Below are 26,480 nucleotides of genomic sequence, written 5' to 3'. Positions count from 1 at the left end.
AATATGTAATGATTTAAGCAAAATAATTGGAAGTGACTCAAAGGATTACTCTTTCACTATCTGTCTACAGTCCCTTAACTGGTATGTTGTATGTTCTCTAGGACTCTATGATCCCCATAGTGTATCGTCTCATTAATCCAGTTTCCTGAACTCTCCCTCTGCTGGCTCTGAACCTGGGTCTTTTACATTAAACAATGGAAATGTACACATCAAGTGCCCCACCATGGGAATCCCACACAGGTCTGCAGCCTTTGGAAAGCAGAGAAATTAAGACAAAATCCTGAGCTTACTCTTTCTAAAGAGGTCCTGGGTATCTTCCCAATGCTTCTTTCATAGCGTAACTCTTACCACTGTTTTGTTTGTACTTAAAAACCCAATCAGGAACATTAAGTTGCTCCTGATTGAACTTTTTATTAATGAAGGAAATTGGGATGCTTATCAGTCCTTGGGGATCACTGGGGAAAAAAACCCACATGCTCAGAGTCATATTTCTGAGGAGGAAAAGTGTAATAGATTAAAATGAGGTTTTGAAAAGGCATTTTGAAAAGGAATTTAGAAAAACAACAGCTGGGAAGTTGGAAATACATTTATGGTTTTAAAAGAAGGTCACATCAATATGTCAAAATGTTTCTTGAAATCAAGAAAGAGCATAAAGATTATTTTAACCTGCTCAATTTGAGACAAACATGAAGTAGAATGCCAGCTTAGAATTGTGACAAGAATCCAGATAGAAGCATTTGTAAAACCATGGTGATGTTTTTATTTTCCTGAACTCTATCTTGATTTTCTACATTTATCAATGAAACATCTCATAAAAAATTATAAAAATAATATTTATACCATTGACTGAGAAGAACACCTACAAGTATCTTCTGAGGTTTCCAAGTTAATCTAAAATATCAGTGTAGAGATTGTTTTCCTTCCAAGTACTTTCCCGTGTAAATTTCTTGTACCCTGTGGGCTATTGCTAGGGTCCTGGCTCTTCAAACCTCATCCCTTTGCCTTTCCTGTCTTCTCTGTTTGTCTTCCACCCTCCCAAGATGCTTCTAACCTCCATCCTCCCATCCACTTTGTCTCTGCACAGAAGCCCAATCTGCTTTAGACTATGATGTGAGCAAGAAATAAGTTCTATAATTTCAGAATGTATTTGCAATTGCAGCAGAGCCTAATCTAACCTCGACCAATACACAAATTTTTATGGAAACAAGGCCTTGATGCAGAAAGAAAGAAAGAGAGAAAGAAAGAAAGAAAGAAAGAAAGAAAGAAAGAAAGAAAGAAAGAAAGAAAGAAAGAGATGGAAAAGAAAGAAGGAAAGAAACAGAAAAAGAAAGAAAGGGAAAAGAAAGGAAGGAAGGGAAAAGAAAGAAAGAAAGGAAGGGAAAAGAAAGAAAGGAAGGAAGGGAAAAGAAAGAAAGGAAGGAAGGGAAAAGAAAGAAAGAAAGGAAGGGAAAAGAAAAAAAGAAAAAGGAAATGATAAACAAAATAGACCCTAAAATATGCAACATCAGCTTGGGTCCAGGTGTCTGAATCAGGAGACTATACCAGGCTGAGCATCTATGTAACATGATTTTGTGCACTTATTACTGAAGTAAAGACAGCAATATTCTTACTGAACTTACAGTCTTAGGAGAAGAGACTGGAAAAAATATTATTAGCAGTATGCGAGGGCTGGTGCTGGCTAACCTTCCCTGTATCTCAGGGAATGATTTCAGGAAAGGATTATCTGGCTTACCATAAGAAATGGAAGAGATAAGAAAAATTCTAAGTCTTACAGAGATGGAAAATAAAGCTCTTTCTCAACTTCAAACCAAATATTAAAATTTAGGTATCCTTTAAATAATGGTCAAATAAGATTCATTCATTCTTGAAATAAAATGTAATGAAAGGTATGGCCAATAACCTATAGTTAAAAAATTTCGAGTTAGATGAGAGGCAACAAAATCTATTAACAGGAAAAAATATCTCAGAGAAATGATTTGACTATATAGTTCTCAAATGTCTGCGAGGCCCAAGGCACCAGGAATGAATGAGAGAGGGAGAGAGAGAAAGAGAGAGGGGGGAGGGAGAGAGAGAAAGGAAAGAACAGGAAGGAAGGAAAATTGGTTGTTATAGTTTTTTACTCTCAAATACAAGAAAGTGAAGAAATGCATCAGACAATACAAGATGTTTTGTGTAGGGAAAAAGACTGTGGGTGTGATTACCGACAAACTGAAATAGCTAGAATCAATAACATAGCATGTAGACATGTTTCTCCAACATGTCTGGCATTCTACTTGGTGGGCACATATTTGGTTAAGTGGGGTCCTATGACGTTCGAGCCAATGAATTATTAAAGTGGGGTGTTTAATTGTCAGAGGTTCTAGGGCCCTGTCAGGAGATCCAGAATGATGCAGATAGGGCTGCTTCATCTGCCCAGTCCAAAATTAGCAATTTTCATACACCATGAGGACCACGAGGTCTAGTGGTAGCATGGTCTATTCTGTATAGACTGTCTCTTCTATATGGCATAGTTAAAACTGCAGATTGATGCATTCTGTGTAGGAAAACATTCTTGAGACTAAAGTCCTGGAGGCTAACCGGCGAGGATGTGTTTTTACCTCTACTACCTGTTGGCTACAGGATCTCAGATTTCTTATCCTTTTCAAACCTCATATTTCTCATTTATGAAGTAAAGGTAATAAATGATATTTATTTCCTAAGGCTGCAAAAATTGTTTCCAACTTTAAGACTTTTTATGCCAAGTGAGCTATATCAGTTCATTGGACGGAAATTAAGAGGCTAGTAGTCTGGGCTCCCTCTGGAGGTGAAGAGAATCTCCTCCTTGTCTCTTTCCATTTCTGGTAGCTGCCAGCATTCCTTGACTTGTGGCCATATCATTTCAGTCTCAGCATCTACTTCTCACATTGCCTTCTCTTCTGAAGGTATGATCTCTCTCTGTTCTCGCTCACAAGGACTCTAGTGATTGAATTTAGGGTCATTTGGATGACCAAAACTCAGGTCCCCAGTCAGATACTTTCTTTAATCACAGTGGCAAAATGGTCTTCCCTTCTCAGATAGTGGCTACAAGTTTCAGACTAGGGCATGGCTCCACTTGTGTTTGCTATTCTGCTTACCTTGAAGGGGTTTTAAGTAGTATTAAATGAGATAATGTGCCCAAACAGGTATATGTTGATGCATCTTATTTTTCCTAAAATGTCACATCTTAAGATACCTAATGACCATTTTGGTGCCCCACAGTTCACACAGTAGGTATCTCACACCACTTCAGTGGTTTAGCCAACAGTCCTAAAAGGAGAGAGGCTGAGTGGGGGGATTGTCTGAGTCCAGGAGTTTAAGACCAACTTAGGCAACATAGCATGATCTTTCATCAAAACAACAAAATGAAATTCTTAAAAGGAGAGAAAACTTAAAGAGCTATTAACCTTTAAATATTACCATAATCAAAGACCTTGATTTGGATAGTTAACAATAGTTGAGAATTATTGTTGCCATGAAACTAGAATTTTGTGGTGGCCAAAACACAAATATGTAAGTGTAGCTATTGTGATACAAATGAAATTGGGTGTCACACATTTTGGCATAAAGACCTCTGGTATGTAGCTAGTATTTGGGGAAAAAAACAGTTTTCTTTTTATCCTCTTTCTTTCCTAATGTGAGAAATAGACCCTGTACAAAGACATGATTATCTATTCAAAAACACTATTTTGGCAATGCTTTCCTTAAGAAATGGTGAAAGTATTGTTTAGATTTATCACATTACAAAAATCTTGTAGGCAGAAATATTATTGCTCAATGAAGAGAAGACTGTGCTTAAACCCTATTGCGACTAAGCCTGTTTATTTTATACATGTTAATATGGATGCAAATCCACTAGGGTTTCAGTGTCTCACTCAGCTTACCCCCTCCCAACCCCCTTCCCCCCCTCAATCCTCAATCCCCCCTCTGCTGAGCCCTGCCATTAATCACTACTTGCCTGTCTGGAGATCTCCCACGGTTTGGTCACGGCTCCAAGGTCACAAGCTGTCATTAACATTGATCTGAAAAACAGAACCGAACAAAAAAGCCTGAATGATCTTTTGTAGCATTCCTAAACAAACCCATCCTAGATAGATAAATAAATAAAATGAAAACAAGGCCAGCTCACATCTTCTTCCTCAACAAGGGGCAGCACTGTTTATAGTCCCCGTGCTTGGAATCTCTAGCACACCACCACACTGCTGAGAAGACAAAGCACTTACACACCCTCGGGTGGCCCTTTTTTGTTTGGTCTGCAGCAAATCAAGGAAAGCAAAACACTCCTTTCTCTACACCTGAGCCAAGCAAGCAATGTTTAAAATAATTTATAATGGACAATGTTGCTGGTGTTTTTCTTTTAACTATAAGCCAGGGAATCAATATATAACACTATGCACATGTCCAGTGAATCTATTTACTGACCTCTCACTGATAGATGGTAACAGAAGAAAATCTACACCGAAGAGGAGAGACACACGGCACATAAGCTGCAAGGTACTCCTATTTCATAGGCTCCAAAGAGCTGAGACTTATGGGAGCCATACCATGTCACTCCAGTTTACTACCTGGATGGTGCCATGTTTTATGAGCATTATGAAGAAGGAACACCTTCGGCACAGCTTTCATTAGTTTAAGCATGCAAGAAAACACAGAAATGATTTTAGTAAGATCTTTGAGAGGCAGACTTACTAAAACTTACATGGAATGATGGAGATACAGAAAGAGCAGAAATGGTAGGTGGGTTCTAATTTTGGTGTGATGGGAGGGGGACCAACAAGACACACGTTCTTTGTCCCAAAGTTGCTTTCTCTATGTTAAAACTAGCGGTAGGTGATGAAAAGTAATACAGTATTTGAGCTGGGGAGATCGCATCTTGGCTGACTGCTTTTGGAAGAAAGGGTGTGTTGTTGAAGGTCAGAGGGCTGTCCTGCAGTTGGGTGTTAACATTTTCTACGCCAGATCCCAATGCCTTTGACTCATGTCTGCTGCCCAGATGGCAAAGCAGGCTGCACTGAAGTGAGGTTTGTTTAACTTCACCGGGAAACCTCTCCAGGGAGCAAGACTGCTCAGCAAATAACAATAGGTTATTCAAGGCACAATCAGGCTGTGCCAGCATCAGCAGCCCTCTCAGATCCGAGCAGCACTTAGAAAATAGACAACTTTAAGCATTATGTGAAAGGAAAACACATGGGTCTACTCTTCATTTTTGATCCTTTGTATTAAAAGTGTTTCCATAGCACACACCATATACCTACCTCTGTACTAAGTACTTATCCAACAAATTACTAGCTAAGTAAATCCTCATTGCTATCAGTAGTGTTCATTCCTATTTATATATGAGTACATCAAAGAATGGAGAGATTGTTGAACAAGGTGGCTCACATCTGTAATCCTAGCTACTCAGGAGGCTGAGATCTGAGGATCGCAGTTCAAAGCCAGCCCAGGCATTAAAGAATGTGAAATTCTTATCTCCATTAATCACTGGAAAATGGAAAGTGAGGCTGTGGCTCTAGGGATAAGGGCAGTAGCCTTGAGCTATAGAGCTCAGGGACAGTGGCCAGGCCCAGAGTTCAAGCTCCCATGACCCACAAAAGAAGAAGAAGAAAGAAAGAATGGAGAGATTAGCTTTGTAGAGGCAAATAAAGAATTCACTATTCCGTGTTTATTACAAAGCTACTGGACCACATCTTATTATATTCTGGTACTTCTCATTTTGGGATCTGTTAGAACAAGACTGGGTTAACATGTGGGGCTGGGCAGTGCCTCCTGAACAGAAAATCACCTTTGCAAAGTTTCCTACTTGGATCATAATTTCCACGATCAGTTAAGTTCTATTCAATTGATCATTTAAAACTTCTCAAATTCTTAATTGCCTTAACCAACCTATCAACAAGTTTCTTGCATATCATCTGTGCTCAGATGATTCTAATATAGCATTTTCTTAACAATCACTTCAGGGTGCTAGACTTTTGATATAGGTAGTCTATTATTATTTACACTCTACCTATCAAAAATTATGGCTCTGATTAGTTAGGTAATTGTCCAAAGTTACAATTGCTGGATGTGTCAAAGTTAGGGCTGAAAGTCAAAACGTCTGACAAAAGATACCTTGCTGTAATGAAGGCTTTAAGAGTAGAGGAGCAGGTTGTAGGATGGGTTGACTGGCTACAGCTTTTATTAAGTGAACACAGAGCAGATCAGTCAAAGTTAAGGATTTAAGAGGGATCTAGCTGGGTACCAGTGGCTCATGTCTGTAATCCTAGATACTTAGGAGGCTCAGATCTGAGGATTATAGTTTAAAGCTAGCCTGGGCAGAAAAGTCCATGAGATTCTTATTTCTAATAAAATGCTGGGAGTGGTGCTGTGGCTTATATGGTAGAGAACTAGCTTTGAGCACAAAAAGGCTCAGGGACAGTGCCCAAACCCTGAGATCAAACCCTAGGACTGGTAAAATGATCTAATTAGAACTTTAGGGAATAGATATGAAGATCATTGAAGGAAGGAGGGAGTGGAACAATTATATGGATAAACTGATGAAAGCCTCAAAGAAGGAATGACAGGGAGAGCTGAAATACAAGGGCAAGGATGGATACTTACAAAGGAGTACTAAAGGAGAAGAGTGCACAGTTATTATTTTTAAAATTATGCTTCTGCAAGAAGTTATATTTCCTAGAGCAAGGGAGCAAAGAGGAAACTGATCAACTGTTCAAGTTTAGCCTAATTTATAATTAAGTGAATCAGCTTAGTCAAATTGAATGCACAGTCTGTTTGAGTAGAGCAAAAAGAGTGGTTGAATACCAGCATATCTGATACTGGCAGCAGAACATTTTAAATATTGCTATCAACTTGATTAATTCTGTAATTTTCAGACAATTAGCAATTTATACGAGAGGCCCTACATTCTAACTCCAGAACCACCCCCAAATTAAAAAAATATATTAATAATACATTCAAATTTAGTGACTGCATGCATGAGCTGAAGTTTCCAATTAGCCAGCAAAAGGTATGACTAGAGGTATGGAGAGTGGTAGAGGCCAGTTGTATGTAAGAAAGCTCAGCCAAAGCATATGGCCCTGAGTTCCAAGTTCAAGGTTTAGTACTAGTAAACAAAAAACAAATTAAAAACAAACTGGGACAAAGCAAAAGAAGTTTACACTGAACAATGTGTTCCTGTGGTTCCTGGGGGTACACAGGTGTGTAAGTACTGTGGAAATATCCGGGAAAGACAAAACAAGTTGATGATGGAAGGAGAGCTGTGCAGTCAGTATGGGCATTGAGTTGGAGCTCAGAGGAGGCTAGGCATAATTTAATTCATCACAGAGAAGTAGAGCCACATATTACCTAGTAATTTCACAGTAATTACATAGTCATTTCATGGTAGTTCACACATACATATATATTCTTGTAGAATGTATATAATTATTCATGGAATACAGAAATTACATGAAAAAAATTCTTGCAAGAAGTGGACAAAATTAAGCTGGGACCTTGAGAAAGGCTGGCCACTGTCTGGCTTCAGCTAGGGCCTTGCACTCATGATCCTAGTGCCTCATCCTCCCAAATGCTGGAAAACAAAGTTTGGAAAATGGAAGTCAAGGTCAGTAATTGATACAGAGGGATGGTATGCAGGATGATATGAGAAGCCAATAATGTTAGTGTGGGTAGAGGTGTCATTTTGAAGAGAGGAGGGCTCTTTCACTCTGGGAAGAATGAAGAAAAGATCTGTAAAGGTAACCCAGAAATAATTTGACCAGAGAGGAGTGAGATTAAGCCCTTTGCAACCTCAAGAGACTTCCAACTGAGGTTAGCTCCAGAAGGAAGAAGGCAGGAAATACACTCAACTAGTGGTGGGGAGTTGATATATAGCAGAAATATGGCTAAGATAGGCATCACACTTGACATGATTCAGTGGTTGCCTGGTTTTGAGGCAGATTAAATGAGCCCACATTAGGACCTCATAAGCTTCCCAGTAAAACCTAGTAGTGTGAGAACAGAAAGGAGACAGACGATGGATACAGTGAGAGGATGGCCCAGGAGAGAAAGACCGATGGCACTTACTGTGCTGGAGGATATGTAGAATGGGTGGCGTAACAATATTGGTTTGCTGTGCAAAGTCTAGATAGAACAGGCCCTTACTACTGCCCCACGCAGTGTTCCTGCTGGTTTCTATCCACAGTGCTTATTATCTCTAAAGGAGAGCAAAAGTAACTTACCACTTTTCTGTACTCTGAGTAACTCTGGTTCCTCAGGTTAAAAAAAAATCCTGTCTCTGTCCAACTTGTACCTTTCCAGCACAAGAAAAATGAAGAAACAGGGGCCTGTTGAAACTCAACTAATTTGAACATTATTTTCTAATTTTGAACTTAGGTTTATAGAAAAGAAACAAAGATATAATAAATTGCAAGATAAATAGATTCGTTCTTTGTCTTGTCTCTAGTTGTTCAGCTAATCTCAAGGTGTTTTGAATGTAAGTGAGGATTTATTACTTCAAAGATCCCTTGATATGCTCTTAGCACTGTCAGAAAAGTGTGCCTAAATGTTAGGATAATGAAAAACACAGAAATATGAGTTTTTTCTTACCGAAATATATCACGATGGTTTTTGATGTTCCAATCATATCCTCCTTTACTGACAAGTTCAAAGAATTCAGTTCTCCTCCTGCAGGAAATTCATATGAAGAAAGAAAAAAAGGAAACACCTGGAATGAAATTTCTGTCTGTGGGGTGGCAAACACATTTATGGGGAACATGTAAGACCCCCTGAACCAAATGAATTAATATTTGAAATCATTAAAGGAAAAGCCCTATCAAAATAAGTCACTTCTTTAAAAACATGCTGAAGCTTCAAGAGATATCCACATCACTTCTGAGTACATTTACAGAACCATAAAATGGAAGACAATATGGAACTGCCTTCAGGATTATATGCTGTGACACTAAATCAGAGGAGGGAGGCAAGGACAAATAAAAAGTGGGGACAGTTTCAGGATGTTCTTTTATCATGCAACACAGAATTGAGCTGCATGATGAGCCAAGGTAAGATAAACTCCCTGGTAGTAAATTCAATATAAATATTTGTTTTTCAGGTTGGAAAGCAACTGTCTCTCCATTTCAGTGCTTAAACACATAAGCTATGGAGATAGAAAGGTAAGTGCCTCAACAGCGACTCAGTTTCCTACATGCTGTGTGACTCTGGAAAGTTGCTTAAGCCACCTGAACTTCAAGTCTAAATGAAGACTGTATTTTCTTTTCTTTTTTTTTTTTTTTTTTTGCCTATCGTGGGGCTCAGAGTCTGGGCCTGGTGCTGTCACTGACCTCTTCAGTTCAAGGCTACTGCCCTACCCCTTGAGCCTCTGCACCACTTCAAGTTTTCTAGAGGTTAATTGGAGATAATAATCTCATGGTCTTTAGTGCCTGGGCTGGTTTTGAACCGCGATCCTCAGATCTAAGCCCCTTGAGTAGCTAGGATTACAGGCATAAGCCACCATACCTGGCGAAGATTGTATTTTCTAACTCAGTGTTAAATGTGAGGATTAAATGAGACAATAACATGAAACCTTTTGCCCAGAATCTGAACACTTTAAGTACTTGATGAATCTGTACCACCCAAGTGAACACATGCACACACGCATGCACACACACACATGTATGCATGCACACTTTATCTACTCATTTGGAGATGTAGAAGAGAGAAAGATGGAACACCTGAACGTTGTAGAAAGAGGGTGATATGTTCACAGAAGAAGGCGCTTAGCTTGGAGGCTCTTGGAAAGCTTTCTGGGATAGCTTCTACTCACCATCCTCATCATTTTAGGCACCTAGATGGACCACTTCAATCTATGAGTTAGTCTAAGAAATTACCAGACTCCAAGCTCCATGAAGACAGGGCCCTGGCCCAATTTTGTTTGCTCCTTCTAGTTCAGTGCTTGCAACAATACTTAGCAGGAAGTAGAAACTCATGTATTTGTTAAATTGATGAAGAAATTAAAATGATTATTTCAGAAAATAATTTTCAGCCATTGATTTAAACTAGGTTCTAGGGGCTTTATAAGTAGAGAAACTGACATTCTAAAACAATGAGAGATTTATTCAAGAAAAGCCCTGTCAGAATCATTCAGATAAGATTCTAGCTGGAACCTACTGGACAACATAACAACTTACATGAAGGAAGAACATAATTCCCATCTAATATCTCACTCATTGCCAACTAAATATTTTTCTATTTGCTAATAGCATGTTCAATGTATGGGACAAAACATTTTTGATAGAGGGTTAACTTACTGGAAGGGGAAAAAATCCCTTTTTAAGAAATATAAATCATTGACATAAAAACTGAACACCATCATAAAAATAAATTTCCTAGTGATGAGATATTAACAGGTAGAGTTTCTGGCATGAAATTCTTAAATAAACTGAACTTGTGATTGGTCTTTGGATTCACATGACACATTCACAAAACCAGATTTCTTCATCCTGGGAAGAGAATATTCATTACCTACAGAGGACAGAAGACAGAAGAGGAGTAAACAGAATCTCTCTTTAAGGCATATTAAAAACCTCCACTACTAGTTCATTTGTATTCTGTCATTCCAAGGTGTGACTAAGAGTTCAGAAGTAATTCTGTTAAGTTAAACATGGGACATCAAGGGCTGAGGGCTATGTAGCTGTAGGCCACTGGGTTTGAGGCCCTAGATTAAATCCCCCAAACGGCGAAAAGTCTAGTATTGGTAGAACCATAAATATCATATAACTGGTAATCTGTTTTCTCCCATCAAAGGACAACCACATGGTTGTTTTTGTTTTAAGCAACTTCATACATATCCTTATCATTTTTCTAGGTAAATGATACCTAATATTGTTTTGCTGTTTTAAAACATCATATAGTAATAGCATATTAAATGTATTCTTTGGCTACTTGCTTCTCAAAAATGATTATATTTATCTGTATTGTTATATATAATTCTAGGCCACTCCTTCTCACAGATGCATGGCATTGCATGTATGCTGGTGCCACTGGCTATATACTCATTTTCTGATGATATTTTTTACTATTTTTTTCTTGTGTTATATACATATATTTTGCTTCTATGAACAACCTTGTACACCTTTCCCTGTAGATTTGTTTGAGAGCAGTGTGTGCATGCATGCGTGTGTCTGTAAATATAAATGTAAGTGAAATTGCTGGATCATGTGTTTGAGTTTTCCTTATAGTTGCAGACCCTGAGGCTGGTCTATAACTTCTGAGAGAGGTCTGCTGTAATTCTCTCATTTTGTAGGTGGGGAAACTCAAGGTGAAGGAAGGTGAACTGATTCTCTCAGGGTCCCTGAGAAGTTTTGGGCAGATCTAGGTAGATTTATTTCCCCCAGTCTTTTTGTTCTGGCCCTTGGGATAATCTTGATAAACATTGGGGCCAGGTATGCTTTTGTGTTGAAATTTTATGCAATGTCCCAGCAGCCCATTTTCATGAGATGCAATAGCATCATTAGCAGCGGTACTGAGGCAATACCAATTAAGGTAGACCCCAGACAGAGGTCTCCCCAGAAAGAAAGGAATATTAAAAAGAAGGGCCTGGCCAAGCTGATGTTCCATAAATGCAAGTGATGTATGTCAGACTTCCTCATCACAATGTAATAACAACACAACAAGAAATTCACTGCTTTTCAGAATGTTTATACATAGAGTTTGTGAGCACGTGTATGTGTGTGTGTGCGTGTGTGTGTGTATGCACGCGTATGTATAAATGGTAGAGTCAATGACAGGAGCACGTGTGAAACTGTTAGAAACAGGAGTACTTCTTGGAACATGGGACTCTTAAAATGAATGTTTGAAAACCCACAAAATTATATAACACTCCCTGGATCTGGACTCTTTTTGTCACAGGAACTATGTCATTAACTTTTCAAGCAGATCATTGGGAACCTTGGATTTCAAGGACAATGGTAAGTACCTCAGCTAGTGAAAAGCAACTTACTGGAAAATCTCATTTATAATCAGATATGTTTTTATTAGGCTTTTATTCTGCTCTGCTGACATATGTTCCACTCAGAAAAAATGGCAGCCTTTTGAAAAGCATCATTTGAACAGAACTGCCAAAATTACCCTCAAAAAATAATTCCAAAGATTGGTTACTGTTCACTCATCGCTACATCGAAGATCATTCTGGTTTGTGATTTCTCTGCAAGGCACCTTTTGTTTAAAAAATGAGAAATCACCATTCCTGAGTATATTCTAATCAGGGATCAGTGTGTGTGTGTGTGTGTGTGTGTGTGTGTGTGTGTGTGTAATTTTTTTTACGTTTTTTTTATTAAAGAATTTATTAACATTGATTTTTACATCATATTTCAAATGACGTGTTTAACGAAACAGGTATTCAAGCAGGGAATCTTTATATACAATCACTGGCACTTAAGATTTTAGAACATAATTAAAATTAGGCTAAAGGTTTGCATGTCATAGACACATATTAATATACGTAATAAAACATTATAGAGTCACAAATTTTTATGTCTATGTAGTTGTGTTTATATTTCCAATACCATGTCCATAGCATTGGGTATGCAAATATTGAGTTCTCGCTCTTGTGCTGTTTAGATCTAATAGCCACATATTAAGGATACCATGTGCTTTTTGTTCGTTTGGTTTTGACTTGTCTCACTCAACATGATTCACTCTGGATTCATCCACTTCCCTGCGAATGCCATTATTTTACCTTTTCTGTTGGCTATGTAGAATTCCATTGTATATATATATATATATATATATATATATGTGTGTGTGTATATATACAATGATATATATATATATCACATTTCTGTATCCATTCATCTGCAGTAGAGCATCTGGATTGTTTCCATTGCCTGGCTATTGTGAATAGTGCAGAGATGAACATAGCTGAGCAGGTGTCCTTATCATATCTTGGGTCATGATGTTCAGGGTAGATGCCCAGAAGTGGTATGTTGGGATCATAGGGAAGGTCTATTTTCAGTTCTTTAAGAAACCTCCACACTGCTTTCCAGATGTGTATAATTTTAACGTTATTATTTATTCATCTGATGCTTTTGACCCTCCCATTGCTATTTGGAAACTTTCCTAAACAAGTGAGAAGCCATCCTGTGCCACCCCTGCCTTCTCAGCTCAACAGTTTCCAGGCGGAGGTTGCTGGAAGCTTGTCTGTGTGCCCAGAGGTGAAGTGCAGGACGAATGGTGTTCCCTTCGTGTTCTTACCATTTATTCACAGGCAAATCATACAGGTGTAGTTGGTTGCTGAGGGCATTTTCTGGGAGGATTTCTGGACTTTTGGCACAAAAGCTTTGGCGAGAGGAATAAAAAGTACTATGCAGATGTCAGCTCCAGTAATTAATTTTTTTAAGGTAGGATTTTACTGTGTAGTCCAGGCTAGCCTCCTGCCTCTGCCTCTCAAGGGGTGGGATTACAGCACACCCAGCATGGAGTTAATTTCAGAGTATATTTCCTTCTTGTTTTAGATTAGCAGTGATACAACATGGGCTAGCTAAGACCATGAGTGTAATGACCTCTTCCATGCTATGCTTTTGTTGGCAAAATTAAGGAAATAGGAAAACTTAAATTACTCTGAATGGTGAAAATGGCAGATTGGAGGTTCTACTATTCCATTTAAACCCCAATCAACATAGTTGTGTAAACTGAGATGTAGACAGAGCTTGCTCCAGCTGCTCTGTGCAGTGAGTCTGTGCTACGTATGGTGTAGCATTACTGCTTTCTCTCTTCCCCAGTGGGAGCTGAGTGCCCATAGTCCTCTGTTAAATGGTCTCTTGTTTTCAATTTAGTTGTCATCTTATGTGGACCAGTTTAAAATGTGTGTGTTAGGCAGGCACCAGTGGCTCGTAGCTACTCAGGGAGCCGAGATCTAAGGATCTCCAAATTGAGGCCAGTCTAGGCAGGAAGTTCAATCAGACTCATCTCTAGTTAGCCGGCAAAAGCCAGAAGTAAAGGGGTATCTCAACTGATGGAGTACTAGCCTTGAGTGAAAAAAAAGCTAAATATTAGTGCCCAGACTCAGGTCTGAGTTCTGACGTTAGTAGCAGAACAAAGAAAAAATGTGTTAGAAAAGCTATCAAAATATTTAACTTATTAAAGGCCTATATAAAATGAGATCACATACATACAAATCTACTCTATAAACAAGAAATTTCAGCTAATTGTGGCAGCTGATTGGGCCATCTTTGCTGACTTATATGCAGATAAATAGTACCAAACCTTTGTGACATGTCTTTGAAGTTGTAACGTTTGTGATTTTAGATGTCTCTCTCTGCCCATTCCAAGTGTCATCTTTTATGAAGCATATTTTATTAGGTTTCTGGCTGAATGATTTCTTTTTTTATAAGGTATTTTAAATTATCAAAGCTCTTCCTTGTAGGTAACCTTTTTTGACTTCCACAAGGACTTTAGCAGATGGGATTGGATAAAATGCTTATCCTCATATTTCTGACAAGGAAACCAAGGCAGAGAGAGGATAAGTGCAGACTCTCTTGGTCACGTGGATAATCACTGAAGGGGTATGTCTCATTCCTGCTTGAGCTGATAAAATTACTCTTTAATTATCAGGGACTGCAGGGACTAAGAAACAGGCACAGGAAATCAATTTTAGAAAATCATTCAACAGTAACTGAGTTTTCAGTGACTTGGAAAACCAGACTGAATAATTAACCCCCCAGACTTGGGGTGTGAAACCTAGACATTCATATCAAAGATTTATTTGTTTGTTTTGCCTTTCAATCTTGTAAATCCTGCTTTTCTATATGGTGAGTGGCCCAGAATCCCAAACATACTTGAAGCCATTAGCAAGTTTCAAGGTTGTTTTAAAAACATCTCCACATTTTCATGTATTTAATATTTTTTTCTCCAGGAACACAGCAGGAATCCCTGGCCCTAGTAATGAGCTACAAACATTTCTCCAAAAGGCAGATTTGCCTCCTGCCCACTCTAGCTATTTCCTCAACGTTATCATGACACTTGATTTGAGTAGTGGGAGCAGAAGAACCAGTGAGTAATCAGACTTCAGAACCAGATGTAGGGATCACCTTACCTGTTCTAGACCCCATTTTCTCCAGACCTCACTAGTACCACTAATCCTGCAGAGCCTCCCCAGCTGGGAGTCAATGTGTGGGACTGGGAGAGCTATAGAAAACTCCAGCCTTGAGCACTCAGCCTGGAAGTACATGGAAGTCAACACCCCTTAGAGCAAACTGGTTGACAAGGATGGACGCTAGTGGAATGTTCTGAGACACAGACTTTCTCAGATGATCCCTACAATATCCATCATCATTGGTTGACCTGGCTTACCATGGTAGTGAACAACAAAGACTATGTCCTTCTAGTGGCTTTCCTCTTTTCCCATTTTACTATTTCAGTCTCTGCCCCTGCTCCTCAGAATTCTTGCTGTTATTTCCCAAACTGAACTAATTACATGTATGCCAAACCTCCAACTGTGATTTAGAAAAGAACATATCAAACCCAGGTTGGTTTTAATTTTAAGTTGATTAAAGGAATGCCTGGGAAGGTCAGTATTTCCAGATACTATATCTTCAATATATACATTCTTGTTTCATTCCTTAGAAGAAAAAGATGGTGATTATGGGAAGGGACTTTCCCACTCAAAGGGTGTATGGATTTAGTCTTGCCAATAATTAGTTATGTGACCCAAACCACACTTTTAACCAATGGAAACTCTACCTGATTTTTCCTTCCAGTTCTGTGATTGCATATGAAATAAAAGCATCTGGGTGATAGTGTAAAGAGTTACTTTCCCCTTCATTAACTTGAGGGATTGTTTTGGCTAAAAATATGGCAATACTTTAATGCAACTTTAGACAGGCAAGTGAATCAGTCCCCTGAAGGTCTAGATTAGAGAATGAATAGCTATTCAGAACCTCAAAAAATAATACTGCTGACAGAAAGAGAACAAGCCAGCTTCTATGAGAGTCAGCAAACATTAGCAGGGGCTGCAGCATTAAGATAAGAACAGAGTAATGAGAAAACGACTCACAACCAACTTCCTTGTCTGCATCCCAGCGGTCACTCATCCCTAACAAGGCTTACTTGATAAATGAACTCCAAGGGCTGAGGGTTTGTTTTCTCTCTTTAAGAGGTACTTGGAAACTCGGTTTGGGAAAATGCTTCTACTTTCACACACACACACACACACACACACACACACACACACACACACACACACACACACAATCCACCAGTGTATGGACACAAACTAAAAACATGCACAATAAAAATGCCTATAAAGCAAATGATAAAGTTGATGTCACCACTTATAAGATAGTTGAGATAAGTATTATCTCCATTTTACACATGGATAGAAGAGGTTCAGAAGTGAAGTAATTTGATGTCATATAGCTAGTCAATAGTAGAGCTGGGATTTTTATCTTTTTTTTTTCCAGTCCTGGGCTTGAGCTCAAGGCCTGAGCACTGTCCTTGGACTTTCTCGAGGCTAGAGCTCTACCACTTGAGCCTCAGCACCATTTCTGGCTTTTTTCTATGTATGTGGTACTGAGGAATTGAACCTGGGTCTTCGTGCATGCTAGGCAAGCACTCTACCACTAGGCCAAACTCCCAGCCCGATTTTTATCTTCTTACCAATATTTGTGTATGTTAATTAATCATTCACATTTATCAAACTACTACCTGGGCATGTTAACAAACCTAACAACAGCATTATAAAGACATATAATGAAGTATAGCTGTTTTCCACCTACTGGTTTTTGTTTGCATTTCTCAGTGTTTCTAATTGTGTAATTTGTGGTTCTTATTATTAAGTGATGTGTTGCTCAGCAGCCACTTTACTACTTCTCTAAGATTATTTTGAAGCATTCTCTTATTGCATCTTGTAACGTAGTATGTAGACAGGCCTGCTTAAAGTAGATAATGCCTGTAGGGGAGAAATGAAATACAAGACTGAAAATATATGGGGGCAGATTATGGATGACTCTGAAAATCGAACAAAATTTAAAGCTTTCTTAGGAGGCAATGAAAGAAATAGGAGATAGAAATAAGAGATGCAAGTCGACGATGGCAGGAGCTTGAAATGAAACATTTGGAGTATTTCCTACATACAGCTAATTATAATCTAGGCTGTGATAACACAGAAATGAGTAATGAAGTACAAGAAGAGAGTGAGAAGGGGGCTCAAAACCCACATGGAAGATGATGAACATGAACAGGGAAGATGGGGAAGCAAAGAAAGTTAAAAGTGACACTGAAAAGTCTATAAACCTTCTCACCCGTCAAATGAAGATAGAAAAGCATCAGATCATTTTTTTTTGTTTTTGCCAGTCCTGGGCTTGAGCTCAGGGCTTGAGCACTGTCCTTGGACTTTCTCAAGGCTAGAGCTCTACCACTTGAGCCTCAGCACCACTTCCGGCTTTTTTCTATGTATGGGGTATTGAGGAATCGAACCCGGGTCTTCGTGCATGCTAGGCAAGCGCTTTAACCACTAGGCCAAACTCCCGGCCCGAGATCATTTTTGATTACTGCAGTACCAGATGCACTCTGCTCTTTGAGTGTCACAAAAATAGAACTAATATACACTTCTTTTTTTAAAAAATAGCAAAATATAAGCAAATTGAAAAACAAACATTTTCTCTGGCTTAAGTGAGATAATTGAAAATTAGGTCTTTAAGGTAAGAGAATGGGGCTGAGAGTGTGGCCTAGTGATAGAGCACTTGCCCAGCATACATGAAGCCCTGAGTTTGATTCTGCCATAACACATGCACAGAAAAAGCCAGAAGTGGTGCTGTGGCTCAAGTGGTAGAGCTCTAGCATTGAGAATGTCCGAGGACAGTGCCCAGTCCCTACATTCAAGCCCCAGACCTGGCAAAAAATAAAAGTTAAGAGAGGATGATGTGGATCACTGGAAGGTTCCAGGCGGTCAAAAGAGGAGTTATCTGAAGTCAGACCTCACTGGGAATGGGAAAGATGTGATTTTCTTTTCAGGGAAAGGACTGAGTTGTAGAAAAGGGGGAGACAGCTGTTCTAAGAAAGAAGAAAGAAGAGAATACAGGAAATGAAGACTTGGCTTTCTGGTTATCTGTACATCAACATGTTTCATAATCATGGTCATCACCGTCATTATCATCAATGTCCTTATAGATTGGTTCTAAAAGAGTCTGAGATAGCAGTTTTAAACAATATTCAAAATAAAATGATCATCCTTCTATTTCTGACTCAAGAGTTCCATACAAGGTTCATTAAAAGAAAAGAAGATAGAAATTTTGCTATGGAAGCCATGGATCTTTTGGCTTATATACACTAACTTAATGAACTTCATTTAGTTAGAAAAGAAACACGCTGATACCAATGATAGAAGAGCAGGCAATCCACAGCATGGACCTGAAAATCAATTATAAGCTGAGACTTCAGATATCCATTTGTCAAATAGATCAAATGTCAATACGTACTCAAAGTACAGCGTGAGGTCTGTTGCTAATATTGACTGCTTCAAAAGCTGCATAAGGTCACTGTATTCCTTGGAGGACAAATTAGCAAAGATGTTATGTCCCTGTAATGAGAAAGTAAAAAGTCATCAAACACATCATTAAATCTCCAAGTTTCATTTACATGTTTTTCCCATATTAAAAGAAAAGATCTGGGAACAGAATAAAATCATTTTTTAAGCTTAATACAGATTTAAACTACAAACAGTCCCTGGCAAGTATTGCAAAGCCAGGAAGTGAATCATTTTTGACGAGGCGCACAGAAGCACCCTTGATCGTGTGTTCAGTAGGGAAGGGAAAACTTTTGAAAACATCTGCTTTTGTTATATTAGGGATATGTTTGTGCCAATAACTCTACTTGACTTCTAATTTCCTGTGAAAGTACATGAAAATGACATGACATAGGCAAAGCATTTGGGAACTGTTCGACCCTCCCATGAATGTTAGTTCCACTAGTAAAGAGCTAGCTGGCAATCTGGAAATGCTTGCTATGACAATAAGATATACGGTTAAGGAGAAAAGGCCAATAGACCTTAGCAACCATGAGGCGTTTTGGTAGTATCTAGGGGGATTTCTGATGGTCACAATACATTGTGACCTACTGGCACTTCATGAGAGAGGCCAGGGATCCCCAAGGAACCCACAATACTCATCAAAGTCTGCCCTGTGAAGACTGGCCTAACATCAGGTCTGCTGAAGGAAAGATAGCCTGCCTATACTATCAAAATGTGCTTTGAGGAAGAATGTGCTGGATTAAACTCAGTACAATGAATGATTACTGAACAGCTTTGCTTTTCATACAACTGAACTCTAAAGATAACATTTACTTAAGAAAAGTTGCGATTCTAGTTTTATCACCATACTTGGAAAGGCTTTCGTGTTTTCATGAATGTTTGTTAAAGCTACACTCTAGTCAAGTAATGTAATATGATCAAAAAGTCACTTAATTTGCTAGGAAAACCAGGACTCATCATGCTGTGTGTGTGTGTGTGTGTGTGTGTGTGTGTGTGTGTGTGTGTGTGTGTCTGTGTGTGTGTGTTTAAATTGTTGGGATAATGTATAAAGGGTCACAGTTACATGGTTTGTGGTTGTTTTTTTTTGTCAGTCCCAGGCTTGAGCTCAGGGCCTGAGCACTGTCCTTGGACTTTCTCAAGGCTAGAGCTCTACCACTTGAACCTCAGCACTATTTCCAGCTTTTTTCTAGTATGTGGTACCGAGGAATTGAATCCGGGTCTTTGTACATGCTAGGCAAGCAGTCTTCCACTAGGCCAAACTCCTGGCCCCTGCTTTGTGTTTTTAGCTAAGAAAATTTTCAGGTTTTTTTTAGCATGAAATATGAACTCAGAATTTTGTGGTGTGGGAACTCAACCAATTTTAACCTCATATTAAGAGCCAGAAGATGGTAGAGAAAGAGCAAATGACTGAAAATAAACTATTTTCCAATGAGAAGGAAATTAATCCTTTCGGGGAACAAGACATTATTTCTTATGCGGCATGAGTTGATAATCTGCTCCCATGAGTTAATTTATCTTATTGGGTGAATCCATCACTCCTTCAAGACTAGAGTATATTGGTTCTACCTGGGATCAGATCCAATATTAATAATACTTTTCAAATGAACTCTCCTAGATCCTTTATTCAGCCATTAAGAGGAAGACAAATAACTAAAGGAATGCTGTGCCATAATTTTGTCCAGGTTTTTTTTCTGCCTGGGTTAGCATCATCACTCCATGGTTCAGCCACAAGCAGATCCAGAGTCTGGGAAGAGTGTCTACAGGGTATGGACAAAATAGTCACCTGATCAAACCACACATCCAGTATCACTCATTGAAAGAAATATAGCATTGAGGTATAAGTTACAAGCATTTGGACAAGGGAGAAGCTGATGTGAACTTGAGGAGTCTGATTATTTTGCAAAGTGTGTGTGTGTGTGTGTGTGTGTGTGTGTGTGTGTGTGTGTGTGTGTGTGTGTTGGTACTGGGTCTTTAACTCAGGGTCTCACACTCTCATTCAGCTTGTTTGCTCCCAGCTGTTCTTCTACAACTAGAGCCATGTTTCTAGTCTAGTAGTTTGCTGTTTAATTGGAGATGGAATCCTATGGACTTTTTTGTCCTGACTGCCTTTGAACTGGGATTCTTCAGATCTCAGCCTTATGAGTAACTAGGATTATAAGTGTGAGCTACTGCAAAGGTCTGCATTTTGCTAGTTTGACAAGGCATAAAGCATCTGAAACCATCTTCAGATAACACAAAAACAAAGCTCACTAGATCAGCTTTACTTTTTAAAAGGGTTAATTTACATCAGTACATAATTTATATTCAAATTAGCTTTGCACAGTTTCTCATGGTTTACTCATTGAAGTAGAGCTGAGAAGATTGGAAATTCTCCTTTTGTTCAGTGATATGGTATTTGTAGAGTTAGTGAAAAAAAAGAGAATGTGGAGAGAGAAAGGTCGGCAGAGACCCCCCCTCTAGCCACCCACTTTCTCCCATCTTTGAGCCATTTGAAAGGGGAACAGGCGATAAGACCTGCCTTTCAGAGAGACAGGTCAGTAGGGACTGGAGAGAGTGCCCCGAGTATTGAATGTGACAGAAGAATAGTGCCTGGCTCCATTATTACTATCTCTGTTTCTCAGAAGAACCCTATGTGAAGGACAGCCAATGCGTTATGTTTATATGAACACAAATTCTGTGGGAGCCGAGGTTGTTTTCTCCAGGAGACCTGGCATCCTATTTATAATCCCTGTTATTACCAAGATGAGGCTTTCTGGGGTCAGAGTGGAAAGTCATCTCATTTTCCCACACAGAGGAAATAGTCTGAACAAAAATCCCTCGTATTGCTACCTCCCTCTTCCACAGCGTTCATAGGAAAAGTACAGATCACAGATGGGAGGATGCTAGCCTATGCCAGTTCCCAAGCACTTATCCATGGTGTTTCATTCCCAGTGGAGAATACATTACCCTGGCATGAGCATGTGTGCCCTGCCCCAGTCTGCATTCAGAAGAGCAGTGACTCTCCTTTATGGGGTCGAAGGTTTTTGTGATAGTGCACAAGACAAGCTTTTTCAAGATAGGCTGGAGGAAAAAAAAATCCTCCATATTTAATGATGCTATTCCAGCGAAGCAGGACCTTAATGATGATAATAATAATAATTAATGGCACAGCTAGAGAACTGACAAATAATGGGGAACAGATGATCCCTTCTTGGCCTCACAAAAATGAGTCTGTACGCCTGCAGAAAATTAAACAGATCTTTTCCTGGCAAGTTAAAACTCTGATGCCTCAGCCAGAGTCAGCTCAGGGTTTCTGCTTTTCTCTGTGGAAAGCACAGTGTATAAAAATTGCAACTAATTCTAACTCCTGCCTTGCCACAGGAAGCAAAATAAGGCATATGGCATTAGCCCTGGGCCTTAGGTTTAGTTGCAATTCCCACTTCAAAACTGGTTTCACCAGCAATTTTAATTTCCTTTATCTTTTATAGATTTCTTGATTGTGCTCCTAAAGTGATACTTTGCTTGGCCCTGCTTTTGCTTCTAATGTGTGTGTGTGTGTGTGTGTGTGTGTGTGTGTGTGTGTGTGTGTGTGCAAGCACATGTGCTATTGCTGTGGCTTGAAATTGGGGCTGGGTGATGTCCTTGAGCTCTTTTGCCCAAGGTTGGTGCTTTATTTTCTTTCTTTTTCCTTCCTTCCTTCTTTCCGTCCTCTCTCTCTCTCTCTCTCTCTCTCTCTCTCTCTCTCTCTCTCTCTCTCTCTCTCTCTCTCTCTCTTTCTTTCTTTCTGATGGCTAATTGGAGGTAAGAATCTCATGAACTTTCTTGTCTAGGCTAGCTTCTGACTGCAATTCTCAGATCTCATCTTCCGAGTAGCTAGAATTACACCTAGCTCTAGCACCTAGCTCTGCCTCTACCATCTTAAATGGCTTTGGGTTTTACACAATGGGATTGTTAGGCCACTCGGTACTTGGATCAATTCATTTGCTTAGTGGACTCCTCCATCCCCTAAGGAAGTCAAGATGGTGCTTTGCAGTTAGGCAGCCTATACCTGTGACCTGTAAGTGATCTGCAAAGCTTCCCAGTGAAACTAAGGGAATCAGCTCAGAAAGAACTTGGGCAAGATCCTTGACCAGGCAAGCAAAAGAATCAAGTGAGGGCTGGAAGCATGGCCTAGTGGTAGCCTGCTCGCCTACCATGCATGAAGCCCTGGGTTTAATTCCTTGGTACCACACAGAAAAAGCCAGAAGTGGCGCTGTGGCTTATGTGGCAGAGCACTACTAGCCTTAAGCAAAAAAAAAAAAATGTCCAAGGACAGCTCAGGCCCTAAATTCAAGCTCCAGGGCTGGCAAGAAAAAAAAAGAATCAAATGAGTCACCAAGGTCCAAACACTGGTGGATTAAACACTGGTTTCCTATGACACTGAGGAGACTACGAAGGACAAGAGGTTAAGGATCCTAAGTCTGCGCTTCTGTTACAGGGAGGAGAGGAGCAGGCCCTACCTCACTTTGAAGGATCATCACAGCATGGTTGAAATGGTGATGCTCTAAGGTAGCTGAGGTCCCATAGAGCTGGGCCAGTGCAGAGCCGCTCCTGGAAGAGGAGAGAAAGTAGGTGACCATCTCCCACACCCATTCTTTGGATTAAGCTACTTTTTCTGTTTTTGGAGAGAACCACAGCAAGTACATATCTCAGGCAACTGCATGTACAATTTATTCATCTCATGAACAAACATTCCAGAAGCTTCCTATGTATAAGGCTGGATGCTATGGATGATGTACAATTAATAAGACACAGTCACTGCCTCTCTGAATTTCATAAAATGAGTGTGAGAGAGAGATGATCAAAGCAAAGGATAATGCTTGCAACTACAACAAAAATACCAAAAATACAAATGCATGATAAAATAGTGTTCTGGGTCCAACTTAGGTGCTATGAGGAGACATAACATTAGCTCTTGGAACAATGTAGGCTTCAGAAACTAAACATGCATGTCTTGAGTACCTCCAGAAGCTCTCCATACCAAATGTGCTTGATTGTCCATTGGAGAAGATCTTGGGAATGTTCTACAGAGTCAACAAGGGCAGTTGACAACTTTTTGTGGTCTCTCAGATATCAGTGTGAGAAGTTCTTGGATTTGGAGTCATGTTAACCATTCCTCTGTTGGTGGCTGTGCACACTTACTTCGCCTATTTAAGGCTCAGTTTCTTTACCTCTAAAATTATGCTTCTATTATCTATTCATTTGTTTATTATGAGACTACAATAAAAAATTTGAAAGTGCTTGTCACAGTGCCTGACATGGGGTAGAATTTAGTCTATTTTAATTATAAATAAGTAATATATATATAGATAGATAGATGGATATAGATAGTTTTAATACTTTGTATTTCATGTAAATTCTTTTACATAGAACAACCTATCCAACAACAACTTCACTAAAATGATGAAAAACATTCATTTTTACAACTCTCTTTTTGGAATAGTAGATGGTCATCTTAAGAATCAAGAAACAACACACTGAGAAGTTTATTTAAAAGACAAGTAAGGGTAAAAACATTCTCTACAGCCATTTCCTGCTTTGGACAGACATCAATGCTCAGAGTGCAAATCAAAATATCCCTCTATAACGTCCCTTTGTGCATATACGTACATTCCTTGAGAAAAAGACTTCATGGTAGTGTGCAGGCATGGCTTAAGGAAACTTTGAAAAAACTATGAAAGGTAATTAGGAAATTGAGAATTGTGGGGAGGTGGTAGAGAATGGGATTAGGCTGTCATGGCAGATTAATGTGCCCCCATATTTCACTTCTGGGACCTAGCTGAAAGCGACAAGATGGGTTTTCATTCCCAAGAAATGAGTATAAGAGATTATGCTAGAAATGAATAGAAGGAGTCTCCTAGGAGAATATACTACAAAGCTGCTCTGTACTGATATTTAATCATCAGGGGCAGCTGTGATGGAGAGGGGGATGAGTGTGGAATGCTCTCCCTGGAGGAAATGGGGAGAGGTGTGGACAGCAATTTCAGAGTGCAGTGGTCCTGCTGCCTCCTCTACCGATTGACCATTCGTTGCACGCACTCTAATACTTTAAGATTAGGAATAAAATATGAAAATGCAAAGGTTCACTTATCAGAAAGGCTAAGAGTATAAATCAAATTGTGCTCTAACCAAAGTCATACTTTTTATTATAGAGGCATTTTGCATTTTATATAGCAATTTGTCCCTTGCTAAATGTCTCCTGTTTTTTAATAGCCTTATATATGAAAAAAGGTAGCATATGCTTTGCCACATAATAACTGGAGCATTTAAATTCCATTTCCAAGTCATGGGAAAGGCTTTTGAACAGTTCGAGAAGAGAATTAGACTCTGATCACTTTAAGAGAAGAGACTAGTTGCTGTATTTTCTTACTTCTCCCACAATGCTTAATACAAACATAGAACATAGAAATTACTGAGGATAGAAAGGGATACCAAGCATATAGATGTCTTCCTAGGGATGATTTAAACACTAGTAAACACAATGGATAAATCTTATTGTGATCAATAAAAGGTTCTTACATCAGGATGTTAAAAAAATCAACATCCGACTGTCAAAGGAAATCCTAAGTGAGATTGTGTAGTCAGAAATGACTCCATTGGGTTGGGCTAATGGATAGAAATGATAGATAGTCCAGTAGCTGTTAAGCTGTGTGCAAGTTATACATCTCAAAGCATATTCTACAATCTTGGAACAGGTGCATTTGATCATATGACATGCCAAGAAAAGAGAACTTTAGTATTTGTGACTTAATATCAAATTTGTATGAATATAATTCGTTTTGGAATCACAGTTTCCAGTTCTGTAAAATTAAAGCATTGTAACATGAAAACTAAGGTTTAGTTCAGTTCTATACTTTTTATGACTCTGTGACTTGAGTTTCTGTGCCAATATATGTATTGGTTTTCTAGAGCTCATGTATCTGGCAAGAGAGCCAGTAAGCTGTAAGCTCAAGTGTCTAAAATAAATGTCATAAAGTCATGGAAGAAAATGATACAGTGGTTTAAGAATAGCTTATGGACTAGTCCAGGTCCAGATCTGCTCTGTAATATTCTGAGTGGATGAATTTGGGCACATAACTTACCTGCCTGAGGTTTGATTCTTTTTGTAAAGTGGAGAGCAAAATATGTACAGACATATTGGGAAGGGCTTGAGACATTGTAAACAACAAAGAAATTTTTGCTTATGAAATTCAAGTTGTATAAAAACAAAGTACAAGATTAACAACAACAAAAACTATTGTGGAATGAGGATGTGGCTTAGTGGTAGAGCGCTTGCCTAGCATTCATGAAACCCTGGGTTCAATTCCTCAGTACCACATAAACAGAAAAAGCCAGGAAGTGGCATTGTGATTCAAGCCCCAGGAGTGGTGAAAAACAAAAAACAAAAACAACAGGGCCAGGAATTTGGCCTAGTGGTAGAGTGCTTGCCTAGCATGCACGAAGTCCTGGGTTCGATTCCTTGGTACCACATACTTAGAAAAAGCCAGAAGTGGTGCTGAGGCTCAAGTGGTAGAGTTCTAGCCTTGAGAAAAATCCAAGGACAGTGCTCAGGCCCTGAGCTTAAGCCCAGGGCTGGCAAAAAAAAATAGCAACCTCCAAAAAACTATTGATTAAGTGATTCCAGGTACTCTGAGGAAACTCAAGGTCTTATGTTTGACTGAGTCTCCTAGAAAGAGGAGCAGTAATGGAGACAGACAGAGGTTTAGTCTCCTAGAAAGAGGAGCAGTAATGGAGACAGACAGAGGTTTAGTCTCCTAGAAAGAGGAGCAGTAATGGAGACAGACAGAGGTTTAGTCTCCTAGAAAGAGGAGCAGTAATGGAGACAGACAGAGGTTTAGTCTCTTAGAAAGAGGAGCAGTAATGGAGACAGACAGAGGTTTAGTCTGCTTTTTTGTGTCTCTCTTTTAGGCTGAACAGCTTTTTCTTTTGGCTTCTCTCTGAATAATCAACT

The 26,480-nt window shown here is 39.2% G+C and overlaps 1 protein-coding gene across 1 annotated transcript in view; it reads right to left on the bottom strand.

Moving 5' to 3' along the window:
* The window catches only part of Pde11a (phosphodiesterase 11A), a 350,018-nt gene that overhangs the window by 44,748 nt on the left and 278,790 nt on the right, over positions 1–26,480 (bottom strand). Inside the window, exons 14-17 of the mRNA XM_090342568.1 lie at positions 22,990–23,080; positions 18,462–18,562; positions 8,596–8,673; positions 3,974–4,037 (exon numbers count right to left, since the gene is read on the bottom strand). Coding sequence (XP_090198694.1) covers positions 3,974–4,037; positions 8,596–8,673; positions 18,462–18,562; positions 22,990–23,080 — 334 coding nt within the window. The remainder of the gene's footprint in view (positions 1–3,973; positions 4,038–8,595; positions 8,674–18,461; positions 18,563–22,989; positions 23,081–26,480) is intronic.

Source organism: Megascapheus bottae, chromosome 12 (assembly GCF_031878675.1).
Source record: "Megascapheus bottae isolate mThoBot1 chromosome 12, mThoBot2.hap1, whole genome shotgun sequence".
In the NCBI taxonomy this organism is placed as follows: domain Eukaryota; kingdom Metazoa; phylum Chordata; class Mammalia; order Rodentia; family Geomyidae; genus Megascapheus; species Megascapheus bottae.
Note: the sequence above shows the minus strand (reverse complement) of the source record. Positions and strands in the feature narration are given on the sequence as shown.